The 23,566-nt window shown below is 43.8% G+C and overlaps 1 protein-coding gene across 1 annotated transcript in view; it reads left to right on the top strand.

Moving 5' to 3' along the window:
• LOC138742351 (integral membrane protein 2C-like) overlaps positions 1-20,680 on the top strand; it is a 68,537-nt gene extending 47,857 nt beyond the window's left edge. Inside the window, exons 3-6 of the mRNA XM_069896649.1 lie at positions 12,036-12,227; positions 13,291-13,401; positions 17,402-17,552; positions 20,219-20,680. Of these exons, the coding sequence (XP_069752750.1) occupies positions 12,036-12,227; positions 13,291-13,401; positions 17,402-17,552; positions 20,219-20,310 (546 nt within the window). The 3' untranslated portion in view covers positions 20,311-20,680. The remainder of the gene's footprint in view (positions 1-12,035; positions 12,228-13,290; positions 13,402-17,401; positions 17,553-20,218) is intronic.
• The last annotated feature ends 2,886 nt before the right edge of the window (positions 20,681-23,566 follow it).

The raw sequence follows: 23,566 nt of genomic DNA, 5'->3' as shown, positions 1-23,566 counted from the left end.
ATTCAGAGAATAGAAGGAATATCATTTACAAATGGCAAAGTTTAAGTATCCTGTTCAACACAGACATGTGAGCCAAATGGCACCCTTGCTGTAAAGGCAGGAGAGGGGAAGATGCATCTGTTGAAGATGGTAATGTACAACAAATGATGAAAGTAGAAGATAGTAGGCGGGACAAGGCAGGAATCTAACTAGATGGGGAGAGAGTGGGTGAAAGCAGAAATGTGGGTAATGGAACAGATAGTCCTGTTGACAGGGAAGTCACAATAAGGAAATGGTATTGGCGACCATCACAAAAGCATGACTGAGCAACAGAAACAAGGAAAATTAGGTCCTTGGAAGAAGCAGGATGAAAAGATTAGTGGAGAGCTATAGATTTCTGTGAGGTTATGATGAATATTGGTCACCAAACTAATTCCTGGGGACAGAAATTGGAAAAAGTGAAGGAAAGTAGCTCAGGTAGACAGTGAAACATAGGTAGAAATTGGCATCAGTGATAGAGAAAATTTTGAGTTCTGCATGAAGTTGCAGAAACTATCATAATCATGTAACAAAACAGAAAATGTGATATTACATAAAATGTCCTGTTGTATACTGTAAGGCAGACAAAGATTCGCTATCAGCAGATAGTGCCCGGTGCCACTTACAGTCAAGAGAAAGAGAAGCAAAAAAGAGTGTCATTGCCACCTCCCCATCCACAGTTACTTTAGTGTCTGTGGCAGTGCTTCTCAATTATGCCTAAGCATAATTTTCGTCGAGCGCTCCCTTTTTGCATTCCCCAATCCATCGGAATAAGTTGGGGAAAGCATTTCCCCCTCGCCACGCTTTGCGCCAATAGGGATCTGCTCGCTGTTGATGCCACCATTCATTCAGCTCCAGGGGGGCTCAAGGGTCTAAAGGTCATTGTAAGGTTCCAGGTTTTGTATTGGAGAGGTCTTTTTTTTTTTTTTAATTTTTTTATTTTTCACACCATAAATCACATTAGCCATGATATACACTATTTCTTTTTCACACATATACAGTGACTTTTTCTCCCCTCCCTTTCCTCCAAAACCACCCCCCCACCCCCCCCCTCTCATCCATTTTAGGTATGCAATCTAGGTTGCATTAAGCCAGTCAGACAATGTTGTCATTCAACAAAATTACACCAGAAATTCTACTGAGTCCATTCTTTTCTTTCCTTCTCCTTCCATCAACTTAGGTAATGTTTGTCCCCGGTAGGTTTTCGCTATTGTATTTAATGTAAGGCTCCTATACTTGTTCGAATATTTCAATATTATTTCTTAACCAATATGTTATTTTTTCTAATGGAATACATTTATTCATTTAAATTTGGTAGTTTCTTCCTTTTAATTTGGTTATGTATTCCATTAATATTTAAAGACATATAGTTCAGCGTAGCCATTTTATATTTTGTTTATCTTCTCTTTCCGTTTTTCCATCATTACCTTTCCTCCTTTTCCATTTCTGTTTTCTTATTTTCAACTCTTTATAAGACAACATTCCTACAACATCCAACATTTTCCTTATTCTCCTATTTCTATCTTATTTATCCCCAATCTCCCCTTCACCTCCTGAGTTGTCCTTTATCCCTTGTCGGACAACCACATCTCCCCTCTCCATTTGGATTTGCGAATCCACTCGCAAGCGTCAACTGATTTTGCAGTGACCGCTATTTCCCCCCACCCCGCCTCCCCCAGAAAAGATTTCACTTTTCATATGTCACAAAGGTCACTCTTTTAATTCCCTCCTTATTCTCTCTATTCCATTACCTTCCCTTATTAATTCTTGTCTATACTATCTATATTTTCCTCTAAGTACAGATACATTCATGTATGCTCATTGTCTCTATTCACTCTTATACCTCTTTACCCGCATACATATCAATCGTGATCATTTTTACTCTCATTACCCGTCTTCATCCCTCAGTCTATTTTTGTCTTTACCCACATACATATCAATCGTGATCATTTTAACTCTCATTACCCGTCTTCCTCCCTCAGTCTATTTTTGTAATTGTTCTGCAAATTTTCGTGCTTCTTCTGGATCCGAGAATAGTCTGTTTTGTTGTCCTGGAATAAATATTTTCAATACCGCTGGATGCTTTAGTATAAATTTATACCCTTTCTTCCATAAAATCACCTTTGCTGTATTGAACTCTTTTCTCTTCTTTAGGAGTTCAAAACTTATATCTGGATAAATGAAGATTTTTTGCCCTTTATACTCCAGTGGTTTGTTGCCCTCTCTTACTTTTTCCATTGTCTTCTCCAGTACCTTTTCTCTTGTAGTATATCTTAGGAATTTTACTACAATAGATCTTGGTTTTTGTTGTGGTTGTGGTTTCGAGGCCAATACTCTATGTGCCCTTTCTATTTCCAATTCTTGCTGTAGTTCTGGACATCCTAGGGTCTTAGGGATCCACTCTTTTATAAACTCCCTCATATTCTTGCCTTCTTCATCTTCCTTAAGGCCCACTATCTTTATGTTATTTCTTCTGTTATGGTTTTCCATTGTATCTATTTTTTGAGCTAGTAGTTCTTGTGTCTCTTTAGTTTTTTTATTAGATTTCTCCAATTTCTTTTTTAAGTCTTCTACCTCCATTTCTGATGCTACTGCCCGCTCTTCCATCTTGTCCATTTTTTTTCCCATTTCTGTTAAGGTCATCTCCATTTTATTTATTTTCTCTTCTGTGTTGTTTATTCTTTTTCTTAAATCCTTAAATTCCTGTGTTTGCCATTCTTTAAATGACTCCATGTATCCTTTAATAAGAGCAAGTATATCCTTTACCTTGCCTTTCTTTTCTTCTTCTATTTCACCATACTCTTCCTCTTCTTCTTCCTCTGGGTTGGCCATCTGTTGTTTCTTTGTTGCCCTTTCCTCCTCTTCTTTCTTGTTTCTATTGTCTTCTGTGGTCTCTTCTTGCTGCAGGTGTTCTGCAGCTGTCATTGCCGGCTGTGGAGATCGACTCCCCAGCTGGTCCCCCCTCCCGTCGGTGTGTTTTTTTTCATTCGCATCGCGCATGCGCGATTCCTCGCGCATGCGCGGTTGCACACTTTTACTCGGCTCTGCGAGCCATTTTTGTAGTCCATTATTTACCGACCTGAGGGAGCGGGTTTCTCTCTCCGCAGCGGGCCTCTTCGGACAGGTAAGGCCTTCACCTTTTTCCTCCTTTGTCTTCTCTTCCTCTCTTCTTACCGTTGCTTTCGATTTTTCTTTTTTTGTCGCCATCTTCTTTCCACCTTTATACTCACTTTTCTGTAACTTTTATTTCTGTGCCTTTGTGTTTTCTCTTGATTTTCCCGACTTTTCTGGAGAGGGCTGGAGTTCACCGTCCGGCCACTACTCCATCACGTGACTCCTCCGTATTGGAGAGGTCTTATTGTTAGTTCTGGTGATGCCCTGCACCCCAGGAACCCTGACTGATATACATTCCAGATGATTCTACAATGCATAGTAGAGTTGTCCCAACACCCCTTAGCGTCGGGGTTCTCCTTGGGAAAGATCTCGATTGTCTCCTCTGTGGTTACTTCTGTCAACCTCCCCCATTATTAGCCCCAGTATCTTGATTGTCGTATATGCAAGCATCACCTTTGTCTGTATCATCCTCCCGGAATGGCTTACACCGGGTTGCGTGGATCCAGCTGTCCAGTGCATCTAACTTTAAGGCGGTTCTTGTGACTAGGAGGACTTGGTAGGGTCCTTTCCACCTTGGGAAGAAAGGAACAGTCGTGAGCGCTTTCACCATTACCTGATCTCCCGGTAAAAATGGGTGGGTGTTTCCCTCCAGCTATGGTCCCTGGCCGGCTTTCATCTTATCATACATTCGAAGGGCAGCCTCACACAACCCCTGGGCATATGCTAGGGTGCTTTCCTGTATCCAAACCTTGGTAACCTCTTTCGGCATCATAGGGGGTCTTATTCCCATGCTCATAGGGCGCCCCATCAGAGCCTCGTGTGGTGTCAATTTTGTATTCTGATTTACCTGATTGCGTAGGGCGTATAATACTGTAGGCAAGGCTTCTGGCCAGTGTAGTCCTGTCTCGTCACAGTTCCATTTTTACTTCTCCATTTAATCTCTCCACCATACCAGAAGATTGAGGCTAATACGGGATGTGGAATTTTCAATCTATGCCTATTATTTTGCTTACTGCAGTCACATCTTCCACATGAAGTGGGAGCCTCGGTCGCTATTTATTCCCCACGGGATCCCATACTGGGGAAACAATTCTTTCATCAGAATCTTAGCTACTGTCCGAGCGTCATCCCTTTTTGTCGGGTACACTTCTATCCATCGTGTGAACATGTCAACAATCACTAATAGATATTTAAACCCTCTAAAAGCTGACATGTGGGCAAAGTCAATCTGCAAATTCTCGAAAGGGGCGTGAGCAGGGAGAAGTTTATCAAATTTGGCAGGCGAGCACCTCCGATTGTTTTGCTGACAGATCAGACAGTTTCTCACCTGCCGTTCTATGTTGGTAGAGATTCCAGGTGCAAACCAAATTTGGCCCTTTCCCAAATGGGCTTGTCCGTGTGCTAACTGCACTATAGGCCGGTTCAGGCTTCTTGGACACACCACTCGACCATCGTTGCTTTTCCATATGCCTTTGACCATCTGGCATCCGTGGGTTTCCCATGTATGCCGTTCTTGGGCAGAAACCCCCTCCTGTGCAGTTTTCGATTCTAATTCCTGTATCATTTGGTATTGCTCGGGAGTGTTGACCTCTCGGTTGAGGATCATGGGTAAGGTGGGGTTCTGTTGGCTGATGACTAGTTTGGCCGCCATGTCGGCCCGCTCATTTTCCTCTTGTCACAGGATTGTTCTGATTGGTGTGAGCCTGACATTTAACAATGGCCAACTCTGCCGGGAGTTGGATGGCTTCTAATAGGCCCTCTATCATTTCCGCATGTATTATCCCCTTCCCACTGGCTGTTATGAACCGTCTATTTTTCCATATCTGGCCGAAATTGTGGGTCACCCCAAAAGTGTACTGAGAATCAGTATATATATTTGCACTTTTTCTGTCTGCCAATGCACACGCTCTAGTTAAGGCAAACAGTTCTGCCATTTGTGTGGTGGTGCTTTCCAGTAGGGCATATGCTTCGATAGTTTTGACATCATTCACTATGGCATACCCCGCATATAGCACCTTGTCCTAGGGCCAGTGTGAAAGGCCGTCAACATATAAGATGATATCTTCTTCTATTGGGTCAGTCTTTAGGTCAGGTCTTTGGCTGGTCACAAGCTCAGTCAATGTCATGCAGTCGTGTCCTTCGTGGTCTTCCTCTTCTGTTTCAGGCAATAGATGGGAAGGGTTGTAAGAGCTCGATCTTTTGTAAGTGTAATTGGGTCGGGATAACAGTACCACCTCACATCCTGTCCTTCGGGCTGTGGTGAAATGCTGTGTGGATGTCGAGTTGAGCAGTAGTAGTATGGTATGATCCGTGACCACCGTGCATGGCCGATCCTGCACCAGCGATACCGATTTTTCTACTATCTCTGCCGCCGCGGCCACCGCCCGCAGACACGGGGGATCCCTATTACCATTAACGGAGTTTGGTGGAGTAGTAGGCTACAGGCCTCTTCCCTCCTCCGTGCTGTTGCACCAGTACTCCACAAGTAAATCCGTTCTTCTCCGCTCGTATAGTGTGATGGGTTTCTCATAATTAGGGGCTTGAGTCAGAGCCGGCTTAAGATTCAGAAAGGCTTGCTTGCTGTCCTTTGTCCCCTGCACTTCCTCCGGTTCTCCCTTCACAGTAGCTGCTCTTAGTGCTGCGTCCATTTCTCGATATTCTGGTATCCACTGTCTGCAGTATCCCACCATGCCCAGGAAAGCCAGGATTCCCTTTTTTTGTGGTTGGTTTGCTTATCTGGCATACAGCTGCTATCCTTTCTGGGCCCACTCTTCGCTCTCCCTCCTGTAAAATATATCCCAAATATTTTATTTCCTTCTGGCAGAATTGCATTTTCTGCATGGAGACACGGTGGCCCCAGCAGGCGAGGAGTTGTAGCAAAGCGACGGTATTTTGAACGCATGCAGCATCGTCGGGGGATGCTACTAGCAGGTCGTCCGCTTATTGCAAAAGGGTTGAACCCCCGGTTAGGGCGAGCTCCATCAGGTCTCTTCGCACAGCGGCTGCATATACGGTTGGGCTTTTGGTATAGCCCTGGGGAAGAAGGCATGTCCATGTATACTGTTGGCCCTCATAGGTAAAAGCGAAGAGGTATTGGCTCTCTTTTGCGAGTGGTATGGAGAAGAAGGCGGAACACAGGTCAGTGACAGAGAAAGTTGTGACGGTGGCAGGTATGGCGCACAGGATGGTGTTGGTGTCTGGGACCACTGGTGCGGTTGACACCACAATGTCGTTTATGGCCCGGAGGTCTTGGACAAATCTCCAGACGTTCTTGTCCTTCTTTGGTTTGGGCAAGATTGGCGTATTGCAAGGGCTTTGTGTTTGAACAAGCACTCCCTGTCGTTCCAGGTCCTCTGTGATGCCTCGTACACCTTCAACAGCAGCCGGAGAAAGGTGATATTGTTTTACCGCTGGCAGGGGTGCTCTCTCCCTCACTGTAACCTTATGCGGTGGGGCAGTATGTACAAACCCCACATGCGTATTTGACTGTGCCCACACTTTCATGGAGACCTGTGCTATGGCAGCCAGCCATCTATAGTGGATTGACTCTGGCGGACAGGTTCGGCAGAAGGATGCCGGCATTATTTTTCTTCCCATCCGAATGCTACCGTTGTCAGGGGAGTGAAAGAGGATGTCTACACTAAAATCTCCTTCTTTCAACTGTAAGTCAGCGTATGCCTCGCAAGCCCTTTCTGCCCCGGTGTTGGGATTCTCGCACCCAGTGATTTTGTTTCTGCAAAGTCGTGACCATCTGTCCCACGTCTTTCGTCTGATGAGGCTGACGCACCACCAAGGTGACGTGTGGGGCTGTGTGTGGCAGTCGGAAACGAGATGCCTGGACCAGGCTTAATTTGGTCTGTGCCCCTATCCCCTCTAGTCTGAAAAACAGTCGCGGTCCCACAGTTACCTCCTCAAAGTCCCCTTGTCCCATTATATGTGGGACCTCCTCTCCGGGCGCAAAATACCCAGGTGTCACATCGAGGTCCTTTACAGGACAGCATCCAGCAGGGCAGCAAATTCCTGTGGCCTTTGTAATAACCTCATTACTTCTTCCAATTGTTCGAGAAAGGGGTTAGTCTCTAGCCACCAGCCAAAGTGAGTTGGATTTCTGTTCATATCGAGTTCATCGTCTGCCATTGTGCAGATGAGCTGATATGCGTAAGAGGTGGACAAATCCATAAATATTCCCTCCTCTGTGCAGTACAATGTCGCATTCAGTTTGCACAGAACCTGTCTCCCTAATATGGGGACAGGGTTAGTGGCCGAAACGATAAGCTCTTCTTGTATCTTGGTGTCTCCAACCATTAGGGTCATTGGTTGTGAAAGCGGATCTATCATGGGACTACCAGATATCCCAATGCTGCCAATTGTCTTATAACTAAGGGGCACTCCTGAGGATGGCAGTACAGAGGACATGGTGGCTCCGGTATCAACCAACATTAAACTCTCCCTCTCTTCCAGTTTTACACTGATCATGGGTTGGGTCTCACCGCTGGAGGATAATCGGATGAGGGGAGCCTGCATCACCGGTTCCTCTGGGCACCCCTATGGGTTCAGTTGTCGAAAAGAGAATTGGGGTCGCTGGCCATAGACGTCACAGTTCTGGCTCGGGTTAGAGTATAAACCTGTCTGGGGTCTGAATTCCTCCGGGTATCGGGTAACCTCCTTTTGCCAGCCTCTCCCTCAGGATTGACTTCTACACTCCCGCGCCCAATGGCCCCTTTTTCCACAGTTGCGGCACTGATCGTTACCCTTATCTTGGGATCTACCTCGTCCTCTCTCTTCTCCCTTCATGTGCATATAAAACTGTCTGGCTCGCTTTTCCTTTTGCGTAAACAGTCCTTCCCTATCCATATTAGCCAATACCATGATAGTATCCACCCAGTTCTTTCCTTGCCAATCCAATTGCTTCATCTTATACATTTTTGCATTTTGGGGCAGCATACAATTCAGCAAGGTTTGTACCGCCAAGGTCTGGTTATCATGTAGGGGCACCCCAGTATTTTCCTCCCAGGTGTTTTTAAATTAAATTACTAATTCCATCATTTTGTCTCCCATTTTCTGGAGACAGTGGGTGACCTCTCCAATATCCCCGTGTCTTTTGCCACTCCGCATGATGGCTTCTCTTCCCCCGTTTTGCAACGAGTGGACCATGGACTCATTCCCATTATCCTCCATAGTGTTCTGTTCTCCAATCCCCATTCTCTCCAGGCGGTACAGAGAATGATTCTTTCACCACCTGCCAATGAGAGCCGTAAGCGGCCTGAAGTAGCGACAGGATGTCTCCTGTAGGGGATGGTAAAGGTGGCAGGTCTGGTCCAGCCAATGGTGAAATCTAGTGGGGGCCTTAACAGGGTCAAGGGCATTAGTGATCATATCCCGTGTCTCAGCTGGCATTTAGCGTTTCAAGATTGGGGTGTTGCCTATCATAACTGTAGGGTATCGAGTAGTAGAATCAGGTAGACCAGCTTTGGTCTGACTCCGGATATGGACCTGTGTCCTGGGATCCCCTTCCTCTTCCTCAGCGCCCTCCTCCATCCTTGGGAGATGCCCTCTCACTGGGGGATCCTTAGGCGGCGTGGCCTCATCCAGGGGTGCGGGCGGGACATTTGCGAGAGCGGGTATGGATGGAGATATTGGACCAGCTGACACCCCCACTGGCAAGGCAACTCCTGGCACTTGTTGGTGGCCATAGGCGGCAGCGGTCTGAATTAGATCATCCCATAGTTTGTGGGCAATCGTGGATACAGCGGGACAGGTTGGGGGGCCCTTGCATTCAGGTTGGGATATGGAGGCGGTTGGTTTGTGAGGGTTGTGGTGATTTACTCTGCGGCAGTTTAGGCCATGGTTGGTGGCGCCTTGCCACCTTGGTCCAGGCTATTAAACAGTCTCTAAAATAATTAACATCCCACGTCGGATTCCCTCCTCCTGACTGAACGTCATCTTTGAAGTAGGATATTACTTTTAAATCTAGTGTTCCCCCATATGGCCAGTCTCCCTGGTACCATCTGTAGAGATCGTTACTGAACGGTATGGCATAGTCCCAGTTACCCGTCTCATTCATTACGATGTCTGCTGGCGAGCCCGGAGGCTGCAGCAGGTCTCCTACCAGTTCCTTTCATTTGCATTGTTGTTTCGATCTCACCTTCGTAGATCTTCCCATGGCAGGCTTAGGCTTTATCCCGGGAATGGAACCAGCTGCTCGACCGGGATCTGTTTCTTTAGTCTGACAATTTCCCATCTGTCTGTGGACTTAACAGAATTAGGATACACAAAATAGCAAAGCAACAAGAGTTTTCTTCTACCTTTATGTGCATCACCGGTGTCTCTTCCTTCCACGTAGTCGCCCCAGGCTGCTTTAGAGTTCAATTTACCCAAGTCTTATCAGTGTCTCACTCCATCCTTGCGAAGGTCTCGACGTGCATCTCACTCCGTCCTTGCGGAGGTCTTGATGTTCACCTCACTCTTCTATACAGGGGTCTTGGTGTGTGAAGCCTGCCTCACCTCTTTCAGCTAGGTTATTGGTCAGGGCCGTTGCCCACTCACTTCTGTCCGTGATCCTGCAAACGAGAATTCTGCTCGCAGCACCAGATTCTGTCGCCGATTTCTTCGGGACTCTATAATTATTTAAATAGAAAACACAGCCCAGGAGATCATTTCATAAAAGTTTATTGACAGTCCACAACAGAGACTCTGCCCGAATCAGGCAGATAACAAGCTTTTCTAACCCAAAACAAACAAGTCTTCAATCAATTGCTACAGGATATGTACTCCCTCTCACACAGTATGGTTACAAGACAGATTGAAAAGCAGGAAACAGATATGGATGCATCCTTATCACATCCATCCACAGCTGGCTGTAGCAACAAATTGCACCGATTCACCATTTTCTGGTTTTAAAAAAATAATTCTTTTGTATCTTTGTTCTAAACAGTCGCCTTTCAATCCTGAAGTTGTGCCCTTTTATCCTAGACTCTCCCACCATTGGAAATAAGCTTTCTAAATCTATTCTCTATTCAAAATGTTTCAATGAGATTCCAACCTCCCCCAATACTCCTAAATTCCAATGACTACAGGCTAAGAGCTGTCAAACGCTTTTCATTCCTGGAATCATTTTGTGGACCTCCACTGAACACTCTCCATCATCAACCACATGACTTTCTTACAGTGAAAAAGGTTAGGTGGCTACTTTGTGAAACATTTCCATTCTGAGTTTCCTGTTGCCTTTTAGTTTAATGCACCACCCATTCTTTGAATTCTTGCAATGCTGTAACACCCAATATAACCACAGGGAACCTCTTTTTTTTGACAGAATTTACCATATGTTAATATGTTTAACGTATTAACCTTTCAACAAGGCTCCTTTTGATGAAATACAAAAGTATAAATTTGAACAATAGAATTTTTCTCAGAAGGAAAGACAATATTTTGTGAATGACATCAAGAACACAATTTTTTTTTCAATCTTCTGGTGAATTCAAAATTCCATGGTTAATTACAACATACAGAGCTTCTTGTATTTCTGTTCTGTTAGTGGTATTGTGGGAAGAGATCCTGTTTCCATCACTTTAGATACAAACAATATCTAAATTATTCTTAATAACTTAGACAAGTGAACATCCCACCTGCTTTACCTTTAGAGCTGAAAGAAGTCTGTTACCTCTCCGATTACATTTCCAATGCCCAGGTCACTCGACCTTGTTCTGCCTCTTCATGACATTGACTGCTCACAACCAATAGTTACTGGATCATGCATGGGTCTGTGTGCTGGACTATCCTTCACTGATCCCTGACATGTCCCTAATGCCGCTGCCAATCACCGAGACCTCCAAACTGCCGCCCCCGATCCCCGGGGGGGGGGGGGGGGCTTCCAGGGCCAGTGTAACACTCACTGGCGAGTCGGCATTCTCCTGTCTCCCTGTGGGCTCATTCCGGCAGGGGCTGTTCCAGCTTCTCGTCGGCTGCTCCAACTCCTTACGGGCCCACTCAGGGCGGCGGCTCAATGCGGAATCAAAGGCTGTTCTCGTTACCCATAATTCCCACACAGCTGGCAGGGAAATGTGAATGCCTGTCCTGCTCCTGCCCGGGAGGCCACTCTCCTTGATGACGCCGGGACAAGGGATTCTTCCAACTGCTTGCGGTTGGGAGACAGTGGCATGCAGTTTAAGAGGGAGAGATGACGAGAAAAGTCAATAGGGGAAGTTAAAGAAGAAATGGGAAGAGTGAAAGGAGGGAGTTGCCCGAAATGAGGACAATCATTTTTCTGACTTCATGTCTGGGGAATTTTCTTTTCAACCTGTGAGATCAGTTCGGCTCCGAAAAAATATTGAATACTGTTTCAGATATCCTCATTTATCCAAAAATTTTCGGAGGCGAACAGATGTCATTTCTGGGTCCAAAGAAATTTGGGATAAATGAGGATTTCAGATAATCGAATTTGTACTGTACTAGTAAAGCAAGGAATGTCAGATTTCTTTTGAGAAGTTTGAGGTACTTTAGAAAATCAGGCATCCAGATTAATAATATAAAGTATTAAATAGTAGGTTGAAATTTAAAAATTGGTTTGGGGCTCGGATATTCCAGGACTGCATCCTTTGTGTACCAGCCAAGTTTTGGAAAAACAAGTAAGGGTGATGCATAATTCTGTGAATGGCGAATAGTATTTGGAAAATTAATTCCCAGCTAGTGTTAAATGTTGCTCCATTATTATCTGCCCCTGAAATTCAATCTTAGTGGAACAAATTTCACAGTTGGAGTATAATCCATTTAGCTCTGCTATCATGGAATGAATGACAACACATTTGTGTTATATTCCCTTACATTTATCCATTTGGAAAGAAAGTGACAGCAGGGTTTGTAACCAACTGGAAGATTTTCTGACTAGGTTTCCATTCTTTACCTAGGCCCCACCAGAGAATATGTTTCACTGTAGGGTCCTGTATGATGAAAACTTCGCCTCTGTTCCGAACAGAGCCCGACTGCAATTGGAAGAGGATATAGAAATTCACTTGGATCATGAAGTAGAGCTGATTAATGTTCCTGTGCCCGAGTTTGAAGGTGGTGATCCTGCCAATATCATCCATGACTTCTACCAAGTAAGTACTGAGCAAGATGCACTTAAATTTGGACTTAAATAGAACACAGTAACAGGCCTCAAACCGTGCATCTTGGCGCCTCACAGTTCGGCGGGCAGCAACCTCCTTTGAAGAAGACCGCAGAGCACACCTCACTGACAAAAGGCAAAGGAGGAAAAACCCAACACCCAACCAACCAATTTTCCCCTGCAACCGCTGCAACCGTGTCTGCCTGTCCCGCATCAGACTTGTCAGCCACAAACGAGCCTGCAGCTGACGTGGACATTTACCCCCTCCATAAATCTTCGTCCGCGAAGCCAAGCCAAAGAAGAACAGGCCACTTCAGTCCGCGAGTCCGTGCCACCCAATTTACACCCAATTAACCTACACTTCCAGTACATTTTGAATGGTAGGAGGAAACCGGAGCCCCCGGGGAAAACCCACGCAAACAACGTGGAAACTCCTTGCAGACAGCGTGAGATTCCAACCCTAGTCCCAGTCGCTGGCACTGTAAAGGCATTGCGCTAACCACTACGCCAGCGTAACGCCCTTACTTACTTACAACAAATTGGTGAGTAATTGGGGTCAACAAAATATGACAAAATTATATTGTGGTTATAAAGAAAGGTTCCATTATCACATTGTTACAACTTGCCTAATTTAAAACAAAAGCTTGTACCTCGTGTCTCAGTAGTGATGATACAAATAATCAGCATTTCTAATAGTAGGGCACAGTCACTTTGGGTCATTTTAGGTTCCTTGGCTCCCTGTAATTTCCTAAATGTATCTAAGGGCATAAGGGATAAAAATAGAGAAATGGGGATGTTCTGAAATACTTTCTGCTTTCACAGGATTGCAGGGCGAATTATCCACTACCTGATTATACACCGGGATCCCAATGCTGGGTTTTGACTTTTAAAATCTTATTAGGAATTTATAGTTAATAAGGGGGAAGTTCTACTTCACAGTTAAGTTTTGCAGTCGTGGGTAAAGTTGTTAAATATATTCAACAAAGTAGATAGACTCGTTTGGGGAAAAGAGAGAAAATAATTTCCAAGCTAAAAACATTTGCTTATTGTTGCAGAGTTTGACTGCTTACCATGACCTCTCCTTGGATAGATGTTATATCATTGAACTCAACAGAACCATTATTTTGCCACCTCGCAACCTCTGGGAGCTCCTTGCCAAGATGAAGGTAACTTGTTTTTTTGCCCTGTTAGATCTGTAGAGTACTTACTTTGAACTCTTGTACAACCAAAAAATAATGTTCTCTTGTATGGTACTGGAGTAGATTCTCAGCTTCACACACACAAGCAGCATTTCAATAACAGGAAGCAGATACACAGACAGTTCCCCACCCCCACCGGTGCCAAGTTGAAAATCTCATAAAGGCCACAAGTCTAAAAATTTCCTCAAATTTTTGGATAATTATAACATATACAACATGAAAGCAAACTTGTGGGTGCAGAGAGTCTGGGGTAACCATTTTTTTTAAAAAAACATACCCAAATCCTTGGCCTTAGGTACTGCCAAGTTGAGGCAACTCTTAAATTGGAAGAACACCACCTTGTATCCAGTCTTAGCAGTCTCTAACTAGACAGCATTAATTTCCATTAACCTTCTACTGGTATCTCTCTTTCCTTTAGCCCTTCCTCTAGCACCCCAGCCCAGTCCCTTCCTTCTCCAGTTCTCCTATCAAAGAATTATCTCAGCCCCCTGCCCTATCACCTCCTAGTTCCTTTCTCCTCTTCCCCTCCCACCTGTTGGCCTGTGCTCCACCTCACCTTGTTCAGAAATCTGGATGATTTTTGGTACTCCTGAAGAAAGGCTCAGGCCTGAATGATTGATTGCCTTTTGCTTTCTATGGAATACTGTATGACCTGCTGAGTTTTACCAGTACATGTGTACACAATCTAAATCCACATTCCCATTAAATACAACCCCACCCCAATTCTATCACCAATGTACACACCAGAAGCAATTTACAGCAGTCTTACCTGTTTGTCACATTCACACAGGTAAGTGAAGCGGAAAAAAGGCAGTTAATTACCATCTTTCAAGGGCAGTGTAAAATGGCCTACTGTATAGATTTAATTAAGTTTTCTTTGCTAATTCCATTTTTAATGACTGACCTTTTTATTTTAAATACAAACAGAATTCCATGTATTATCTTCACTGGTGACTGTTCAAATATTCCCCAGTTGTAAATTAGTGATGCATATGATCTCATATGTCATGACAAATGTCATAGCACCATTTGGCCAGAAGAGCAGCAATAGTGAAGGAAAGGAGAGCTCCTTGAGCTGATGTTATACAAAGGACACGATACAATATTGTGATCCTTTCAATCCCAAGTTATCGCTGCAGGGATTCCTCATTGCAGTGTCCTGCTCCCAAGCATTTATCATCCTCTCCCTATTTAGTTCCACCCATCACTAACTTTCTCCCCTCCCACCCCCACACCATCCCACAGATTGGAATATTGGTTATCTTTTTTTTTCTTCCTGATGCAGGATCTCGACCTGAAAAGTTTATTTCTCATCTGATTGTACAAGTACAACCCAACGAAACAGCATTCTCCAGTCCTCAGTTCAAAACACTGCAATCACACACGCGGACCCAACATAAAAAACAAATGATACATATGTATACTGTAGTGTGTATATGCAAATATTAAATAACTTGTGTCATTTGCAAACTTGATGACACTGTTGGAGCTGGATCTGGCAATGCACTTATGGGTCAGTAGTGCGAACAAGAGCAGGCTGAGCACACAGCCCTGAGGTGTGCCAGTACTCAGCGCCATGTTGCTCGATGATCTAGACTGACCTGGACAGACTGTAGTCTTTCCACTAGGAAATCCAGAATCCAGTTATAGAGAGTGGTGTCAAATACCAGCAAGGACAGCTTCTCTACGAGCCTCTGGGGTATGATTGTTTTAAATCAATTCACAACAGCCTGGCGTATGAGCCATTGTTCTCCAGGTGGGACAGGATGGAGAAGGCTATTAGCATCATCAGTAGAACGGTTATGTCTGTAGGGAATTGAAATGGACCCAGTGTCTCTGGGAGGTGCACTTTGATGCATTCATCACCAGTCAATCAAAACATTTCATTTTGGTTGAGGTCAGTTCCACAGGACTGAAGTCATTGAGGCCTGTTACTGTCGCCCTCTTTGGTACCGGGATAATGACAGCTGTCTTGAAACCCACAGGGACAATGGACTGCTGTAGTGACGTGTTGAAGATATTCATAAGGACCACTGTCAGTTGGTCTGCACAGTCCTACAGTACCCGATCGGGTATATTTTCTGGTCCTAATGCCTTGTATGGGTTCACCTTCAATAGGGTTCTCCTCACCTCAGTGGCTCTACAAGGGACCAGTTCATCAGGGGGAGACAGAGCTTTCTTTGGCATCAGCCTGTTCTTCTCGTTGAACTGTACATAGAAGAAGTTCAGCCTGACCAGAAGGGAGACGTTGTTGTCTTTGACTCACAAGGTTGTCTTGTGGTCTGTTTTGATCCTTTGCCACATGCGATTTGTGTCACCAGTGTGGCACAGCTGTCTATGGATATTCTGGGCAGACCCAGGCTTTGCCTTCCCAATTGCATGAGAGAGTTCTGCCCTTGTTGATCTTGGTGCTATCTTGTCTCCAGTCCTGAAGGCAGCATCACGAGCTCTGAGAATTGCACAGGCTTCTGCACCCTACCATGGTCAACATGTACCACATTCAGGCTTGAACTGATATTATGAATTGTTCATGCTATGCAAGTGCCAGCCATTACATCTCCAACAGGATGATTACCCATCTATTCTGCAAATAAACAATATTATCATTATTAGAACTCCCACCATCAAGATCATCATCCTGGGAATCAATACTGAACAATACCTTGTAACTGTGAATACTGCCATTACACAATCCAATCAGAGACTGAATATTCTGAGTCAGCTCATGACTCTCCAAACCTGACCACAGTAGCTGCTTTCAGGTGGCCAGAATACCCCAACGTTAAGCCGCCTAAAATACCCAAATACGGCTGTTGGGAGGCCACCTGAAAGCAGAGAACCCTGATCCGAGGAGTACTTAACCAAACCTCCTCGGGTTGGTGTATTCTCCGCTTCTGAGCGCTCCCTCTAGGCACCTGAAAGCGGGTGGGACTACGACTACAGTTCGACAGGAGCTGGCGTTTCCGGAGCCGCATTCTCCAAGCTATTCCACCTGAAAGCGTCTAGTGACACAACCAAAACATTAATCATTCTCTATAAGCACTCGTTTGAAGGCTTTAGCTTCTGAAATGAAATTCAACAACTTTTGTAGCCTTCTTCAATAGTTCTTAACTCTTATCACCAACTAGATGCCTTGCAAGTTTGAACTAGAAATGAGTTGTGTCCCTTTATTGCTATTGGCTCAAAATCCCAGGACTCGCTTCCTAAAAAGTACTCTCAGAAAACCTTCACTTGGATTGCATTTTCAAAACCCTTCAAGGGTAGAGTATAACTGCTGACCTTAGTAGCATTGTAGCATTGTGCATTTCTCATAATAGGCACTTTCAGGTGGCCATTTGCCCCACTTGTAAAGCCGCATATTTTGGCAATATGCGGCTGTTGGGAGGCCACGTGAATGTGCAGGAGGCGCCTGCAAGGGGAACTTTGTAGCCCTCCTCCGAGAGGGATAATCGCCGCAGCACAGTGGCCTCCCCAGCCATCTGAATGCAGCCACCTAAAAGCGGCTGCATTCAGGATGACAGTCAGTTGGCGAGCACCTGACAGCTCCTCTCTCAGCTGGCCCTTCCCCCGGCACAACTTGACAGCCCAAGGGACAGGAGCCAGAGTGTGCTTAGATGCGCATCCCAGTGCAGCTGTCCCTTCAGGTGGCCAGCGCTGCGCTTTTAGCGCTGCCACCTGAACAGCAAATCAAAGGGCAACTTTCTCTTCTTCAGGCACATTCTTAGTGGAGAATCCACCTGAAGAAGCCTAATGCAATCATACATCAAAAATCAAGTGATTTTTAAACATTTTAATTTACCTCTCTCTCTCCCCACCACCCCCACACACACACACACTTCTATAAGACATGGGTGCTAATTTCAGAATAAATGCATGAGTGCAAACTCCAGAATAAATTGTCGCAATGTATTGGTATGTGCTACTATTGCTTGTTTTGAGTTAACAGTCAGGTTTGTAACCTTCACAGCTGGGAACCTATCTGCCTCAGACTTACATAATTCAGGAGGAGATGGAAGTCACAGAACAAATTGGCAATGTGCACCAGCTGGGTTCCTTTATCCGCCATCTGTGCAGTGGAAAGAAAACTTACAAACTGAAACGCAAGAATGTTGAAAGAAGTGAGTCCTGCAGCTGTTGACATTGTTGTGCCTACGATAGTTATTGATCTGTTCAACAAAACACCATTCACTGCCGCTCAAGTGTTGATTTGACCTATAATGACCAAAGATAAAATTGTTAGCAAATGCTAATATTGCATGAATCGCCACTAATATCACTTGACAAATCAATAGTCTCACTGCTACTCACTAAAAATACTGAACAAATTTAGCAAATTAACCATATAACCATTTACGGAGTGAAAACAGGCCATGTCGATCCTTCGAGTCTGCACCGGTTCACTAGAACAACTCCACTAGCTCAAACCTCCCACTCACTGCCCATAACCCTCCAACCCCCTCACCTCCATGTACACATCCAACCTTCTCTTAAATGACTGAAGGGACCCTGCCACAACTATCTCATTCAGAAGATCATTCCATTCTGCCACCATTCGCTGAGTGAAAAAACCACCTCTAATATTTCTCCTAAAATTTTTGCCCCCTTACCCTTAACTCATGGCCTCTTGTTTCAACCTCCCCTGCCTTCAGGGGAAAGAGTCTGTTTAAGTCTAGTCTAATTATTCCTTTCATAATTTTAAATACCTCTATCAAGTCCCCTCTCAGTCGTCTACGTTCCAATGAATAAAGTCCCAGTCTCCTGTAATCCAGATGCTGTAAACCAGGCAACATCCTTGTAAACCTTCTCTGCACCCTCTCCACCTTATCTATATCCTTTCTATAATTTGGAGACCAGAACTGAGCACAGTACTCCAAACCTGGCCTCACCAATGCCTTAAACAGCTGCAGCCTCACCTCCCAGCTCCTATACTCTATACTATGATTTATGAAGGCCAGCATATGCCTTCTTAACCACCCTGTCTACATGGGAATCCACCTTCAGTGAACTCTGTACCATAACCCCCAGGTCCCTCTGTCTGCCTCAATGCCCTCCCCTTAACTGTATATGTCCTATTATTTTTACCAAAATGCAACACCCCACACTTGTCTACATTGAATTCCATCTGCCATCTTTCAGCCCACTCTTCCAAACAAACCAAATCCTTCTGTAATCCAAGAAAATTTTACCTCACTATCTATCACTCCCCCTATTTTCATATTATCTGCATATTTGCTTACCCAGTTAACCACACCCTCCTCTAAATCATTAATATAAATGATAAAAATTACTTCCATTAAAGATCTGAGTTGAGCTTCAGTTGATTGAAGCAGCCTTGTTGACCACATTAACATGGAGAAATGAACAAGATTGTAAGTTAGCTGGGTCAACTGGGCACAAAGTTATACTTGGCAGTGGGTACAGAAATAGCATGAATTAATGCATGCAGCACTGGAGGAGGTCCAACCCATTAAGTTGGCATCAGTCCTCCAGCACCCATTTTCTTCAATCCAAACATTACATTTCTCTGCGGAATACATGTACTTTGGTCAAATGTATTCCGCAGAGAAATTCATCAATCAAATCAGTCTGATTTGCTAATGGCAAGAACCTACTTACATTGCAGAATTAACTTCAAAGTTTGATATTGCAAAAGTCAAGATGCTTTCTTAGTAACAATAAATTCAAGATTCCTTCATTGTCATGTAATAGTACAGAACATATATACAAAATTGCCTTCTGCCTGTCATAAGCCAGACAAAGAGTCTCCATTAGTGTCGTCCAGTGCTACTTACAGTATATGATAAAGGGAAGCAAAGTAGAGCCCTTCTTGCCTCAGCACCCTCTCAAATCCCACCTCCAATGCCATGAGCCTGTCTCCAGCAGCCCCCGACTGCAAGTCACCCTCGCTTATCCGCCGCTGTGGTCACCGTCTTATAGGGTCTTATTCTCTGCTTCTCCTTCTCAGTGAAGCGTGTTCTCCCCATTTCCGGTGCTGCCCTGTGCCAGTCCGTTGCTCCCCAGAATCTGCAACCCCTTGTGGCCACTGCTCAGCGCAGGTGCCGCCACCTTGGGCACAGACACATGATTGCAGGATTTCAGCTTAATAAACACCATTAGCTGTTTTAAGCCTGCACGGAGCCATTGGCATTAGAACCAGACAGTTGAATCCTTTAGAATAACAGTGTATCTGCACTCTTTGCTCTCCCGGGTCCACACCAGCCACAGCACTGCCATCTCAGCAGCTCTGGCAGAGCCTTGTGTCTTATGGTTTCATTTAGTTCTTTTTCTTTGGTGGCTTGGCAGTGAGGATCGGATGAGTGATTGAGCTTGGCAGAACTCCAACTTATCGGCCAAAATTAGGTTGGGAACTGTTTCATTCCCTTTCAGTTTGAGTTTCCTCAACACTTGACCCTGTCCAACCCAGAGTATTAGACCTATTTATAGTTTGATTGCACCTCACTGGTAGGGAATCCTGAATCCCAGAATTCTACAGCTGGCTTGTATTCATTATATGAACATAATGGAAATGTAAAGACAGGCTATCATCTTTTAAAATGAGTGGATTGTATCAGCATTTTATGATCTAATTAATCCCCTCCGTGTCATCATGCTTCACACAGCTACTACATTTATTATAGTGATATTGACCAGCAAATATTAAAAAAAATGACTTTTCTGATATTTTTAAAATCAATAAAAGTCATGTTAAAACCTTTTTGTAAATTAAATAGCAACACAGCTTCATTTCAAGAAGGCAAAACAACAATTTAATTTTGTATTTCAGCTATTGAGAAGCGTGACATCAATAACTGCCATCGCATACGACACCTTGTGAACATATTTGTTGTTGAAACAACTATCTGTGAAAAGGACTGAAGTTGAAACCAACAGTCTGCGCTTACTGTTATTCAAGGCACAACTGCTTGACGTTGCTCATGCACACAAAGTCAATAATGTATTAGTTTGCTGCACTCTTGTCATGTATTTGTGATTAAACAATTATGCTGTTATTTAAATAGTTACAGAATCATTTTCACATTGCATTAGTTGATTTTTTGCAGTTATGTGACTTTATGCTGAAGGACAAATTAGAAGATAAAGGATTGTCTTTCCTCCCTCAATACTGTATGGCTAACATGATCAAGATTTTGAATTGGGACCATGCATTTCACTGTAATGTTGAAATGTTTCAGTTTAAAATAACAAAGGAGTGGAAATTCATTCTTCATTAAATACACAATCAAAATGCTCATGTCATTTGTCTGCTTCTTAAATTTGGTTTAGTTGACTTCAACCTTTCCACTGATTTAAACAGAACAGATGTTTAGAAGTAGTAGTCAATGTGCAGGCACTATTCTGTTCTTTTAGCACAGTTAAATAAAGGAACAATTTCTACCCAAGGTAACCAAACATTAATGTGAAAAAGTGTACATCTCAGCCCAAAATAAGTGTCAGGTGCATTTAGATTGTGAATGCATCTTAACAGCAAATGACATTACTGAGAGGATAACTTTTCTTTAAGTAGACTTCTTGAGCGTGTGATTTCTTGCAGATTTAGTCAACTTTTGTTCTCATCAGGTTCTCTGTGGCAACAATTGCGCTATTGTCATACATGTTCAGTAATTAGTCTGCTCAAGGTAAACATGTCACCTGCAAGAACTGGAAAACTGGAATAACGCTCTAAGTGCTGGAGGAACTCAGCGGGTCAGGCACGATCCATGAAAACCACTGATTCCCAATAAAGGGTTTTCAGCCCAGAATATCGACTATACATTGCTTTCCATGGATGCTTTCCTCCAGTACTTTGCGTGTGGCTTCAGTTTTGCTCAATATTACTTAAACCTGTTTAAAATTGATGAGATGCAATACACTCAATGACTAAGCTCAGCATTTGTTGCTTCTCCTAATCTGTTCATTGTACACACACTCCAGCATGAGACAAACTAACCTCCAAGTAAAAAGCTCTCGAGGATATTATATATGAAACAGTTTGGTATCATAACTCAAAAATGCTTGATTCATGGTTACTTAACAAACTAAAAGATTAACTTCAAACAATAAGATACAGTCAGTTGGAAGCATGGGGAAAAGGTGCAAGTGTCACTTGATTGTAGAAGAGAAGACTGACAAATAATTTAAATACTTGCCTCAGGGAGGAATTGTGGCAATCTGTTGAAGGAGATGATGATTTGATGTAGCTTGGCAGGGTTCTTTCACCAGCTGCAGAACCTGTGCTTGCTTCTAGCCTGTGAAATCAGTCCCTTTGTTCATGAAAGACCAAGGATATGTAAATATTCTCATGAGTTTAGTTATAAGCACTTCTACTTTGGTGCCAACTAATCTCACTGGTATTCCACCTTCAGCTTGGAACATGTCGCTGCTTTAAAACAGATTGCTGCAGTTGCTACCTGATTTAATTTTCTTCTTTATTGTAAGTTAGATTTTTTTGATTTCTGATTACAGCTTGCAGAACAGATCATGGAAGGGGGAATATTTTGTTGTCCTGGTATATGTAAGTGTCAATTATTTTAAGGATCCCAAATTCTCCAGGAAACAGGGAAGAAATTATTGGCCGAGCACTTAAATTTCAAGATAATTTGGCAAAGTCATCATTTTTTATGCAAGAGAAAACTGCCTTGCCAGGTCTTCCATGCCAGATCATCAGATATGTCTCCCTTCTTCCAACAATGTGGCTTCACCACTACCACCATCAATTTGATCCTCACCCACATATCCTCCCATTACCTGCACATCCATTCTGGCTCCCTCCACTCCCATACGCCACAAGGACAGGACTCCCCTTGTCCTCACCTACCACCTCGTCAGCCTCTGTATATCATCCCTCCCCACTTTTTAAATCAGGCATCTGCCTGCTTTTTACTCGTACATTGAAGAAGGGCTCTGATTATACATCTTTATGTCCTATGGAAGCTGTGAGAGCTGCTTTGTTCCTTCAGCATGTGTGTGTTTTTGTCCAAGGGAAATCATGTTTGACCAATTTGTTGGGGTTCTTTTGGACTTAACATACCCTGTGGAAATAGGGGGACTAGTGGTGTTTAATATGGGGCTGTATAAAAGATTATTGTGGAAAATAAAAATGTGGTGTTGGAGGTTACACATTGGCATAGACAGAATAACTAGAAAAAGAAAATACTTCAGATGGTCTGGTTGCAAGAAAAGGCAACAAGAATGAGTGCTATTGTCTCAACATTTCACAATGTATAAAAATAACAAGTAAAAGGACTAAATATGTTTGCGAAATTTGCTAATACCACAAGTCTGGCAAATTGTTACAAGGACAAAATGTGGCTACAAAGGAGCAGAGAGAGAGAGGGAATGAGGAAGTGCATGATTCACACAGGCTGAGTAAGCAGGTGCAGCGAGTAGGTTATGAAAGCCAACAGAGTAACTTATTTTTAAATTCAATCATAATACATACAGAGGAAGTTACTGAGGTAAATAGAAAATTACACACCATGCCCCAGCTGTCATCTCTGTGTTAGTTTCCAAATCTCAGGAAGGATATATGATCATTTAGATCTCTCATCTCAAGAAGGAGTTTGAATAATTTTAAGCCAGAAGTAGACATGTGAAAGTTACTGGGTGCAGTTAAGTGAGAGATGTCACATTATTTCTTATAACATTGAAAGAGGTTGTTTGACCCATTTATATTGGCTCTCAAAGTAGTTCCATGGTTCCCATTCCTCAACTTATTTCTGTGTAATCTTTTCTCTTTTGCATGCATTTGACACTCTCGAGTTTCCTGCAACACATTAGGGGCTCTACACAGCAGCCAATTAACTTGCAACCAGCACAGCTTTGGGAACATCCAAAGTCTGAACCAAAGCTGAGTCACGGGAGCCACGAGGGCAGCAGCACTACCTGCTGATGAGAGTAACAGTCCTGCCTTGTTGGTCGTCAGAGGATCATTGGTTCTATTCCCACGACTTTTGACCCCAAAACCTAGGCTGACACTTGTGCAGGGATCTGTCAACATTTGATTTAGGAAGAGGTCTCAATATACAGCTCCTTGGGCTCTGGTTCGAATATTGTGTTGTCTGTAGGGAGTGTGTACATTCTCCCTGTGTCTGCGTGCGCTCCTTGGGACGCTCCTATTTCCTCCCACGTTCCA

The sequence above is a fragment of the Narcine bancroftii genome, chromosome 9 (assembly GCF_036971445.1).
Source record: "Narcine bancroftii isolate sNarBan1 chromosome 9, sNarBan1.hap1, whole genome shotgun sequence".
In the NCBI taxonomy this organism is placed as follows: domain Eukaryota; kingdom Metazoa; phylum Chordata; class Chondrichthyes; order Torpediniformes; family Narcinidae; genus Narcine; species Narcine bancroftii.
This window is presented reverse-complemented; position numbering and strand designations above follow the sequence as displayed.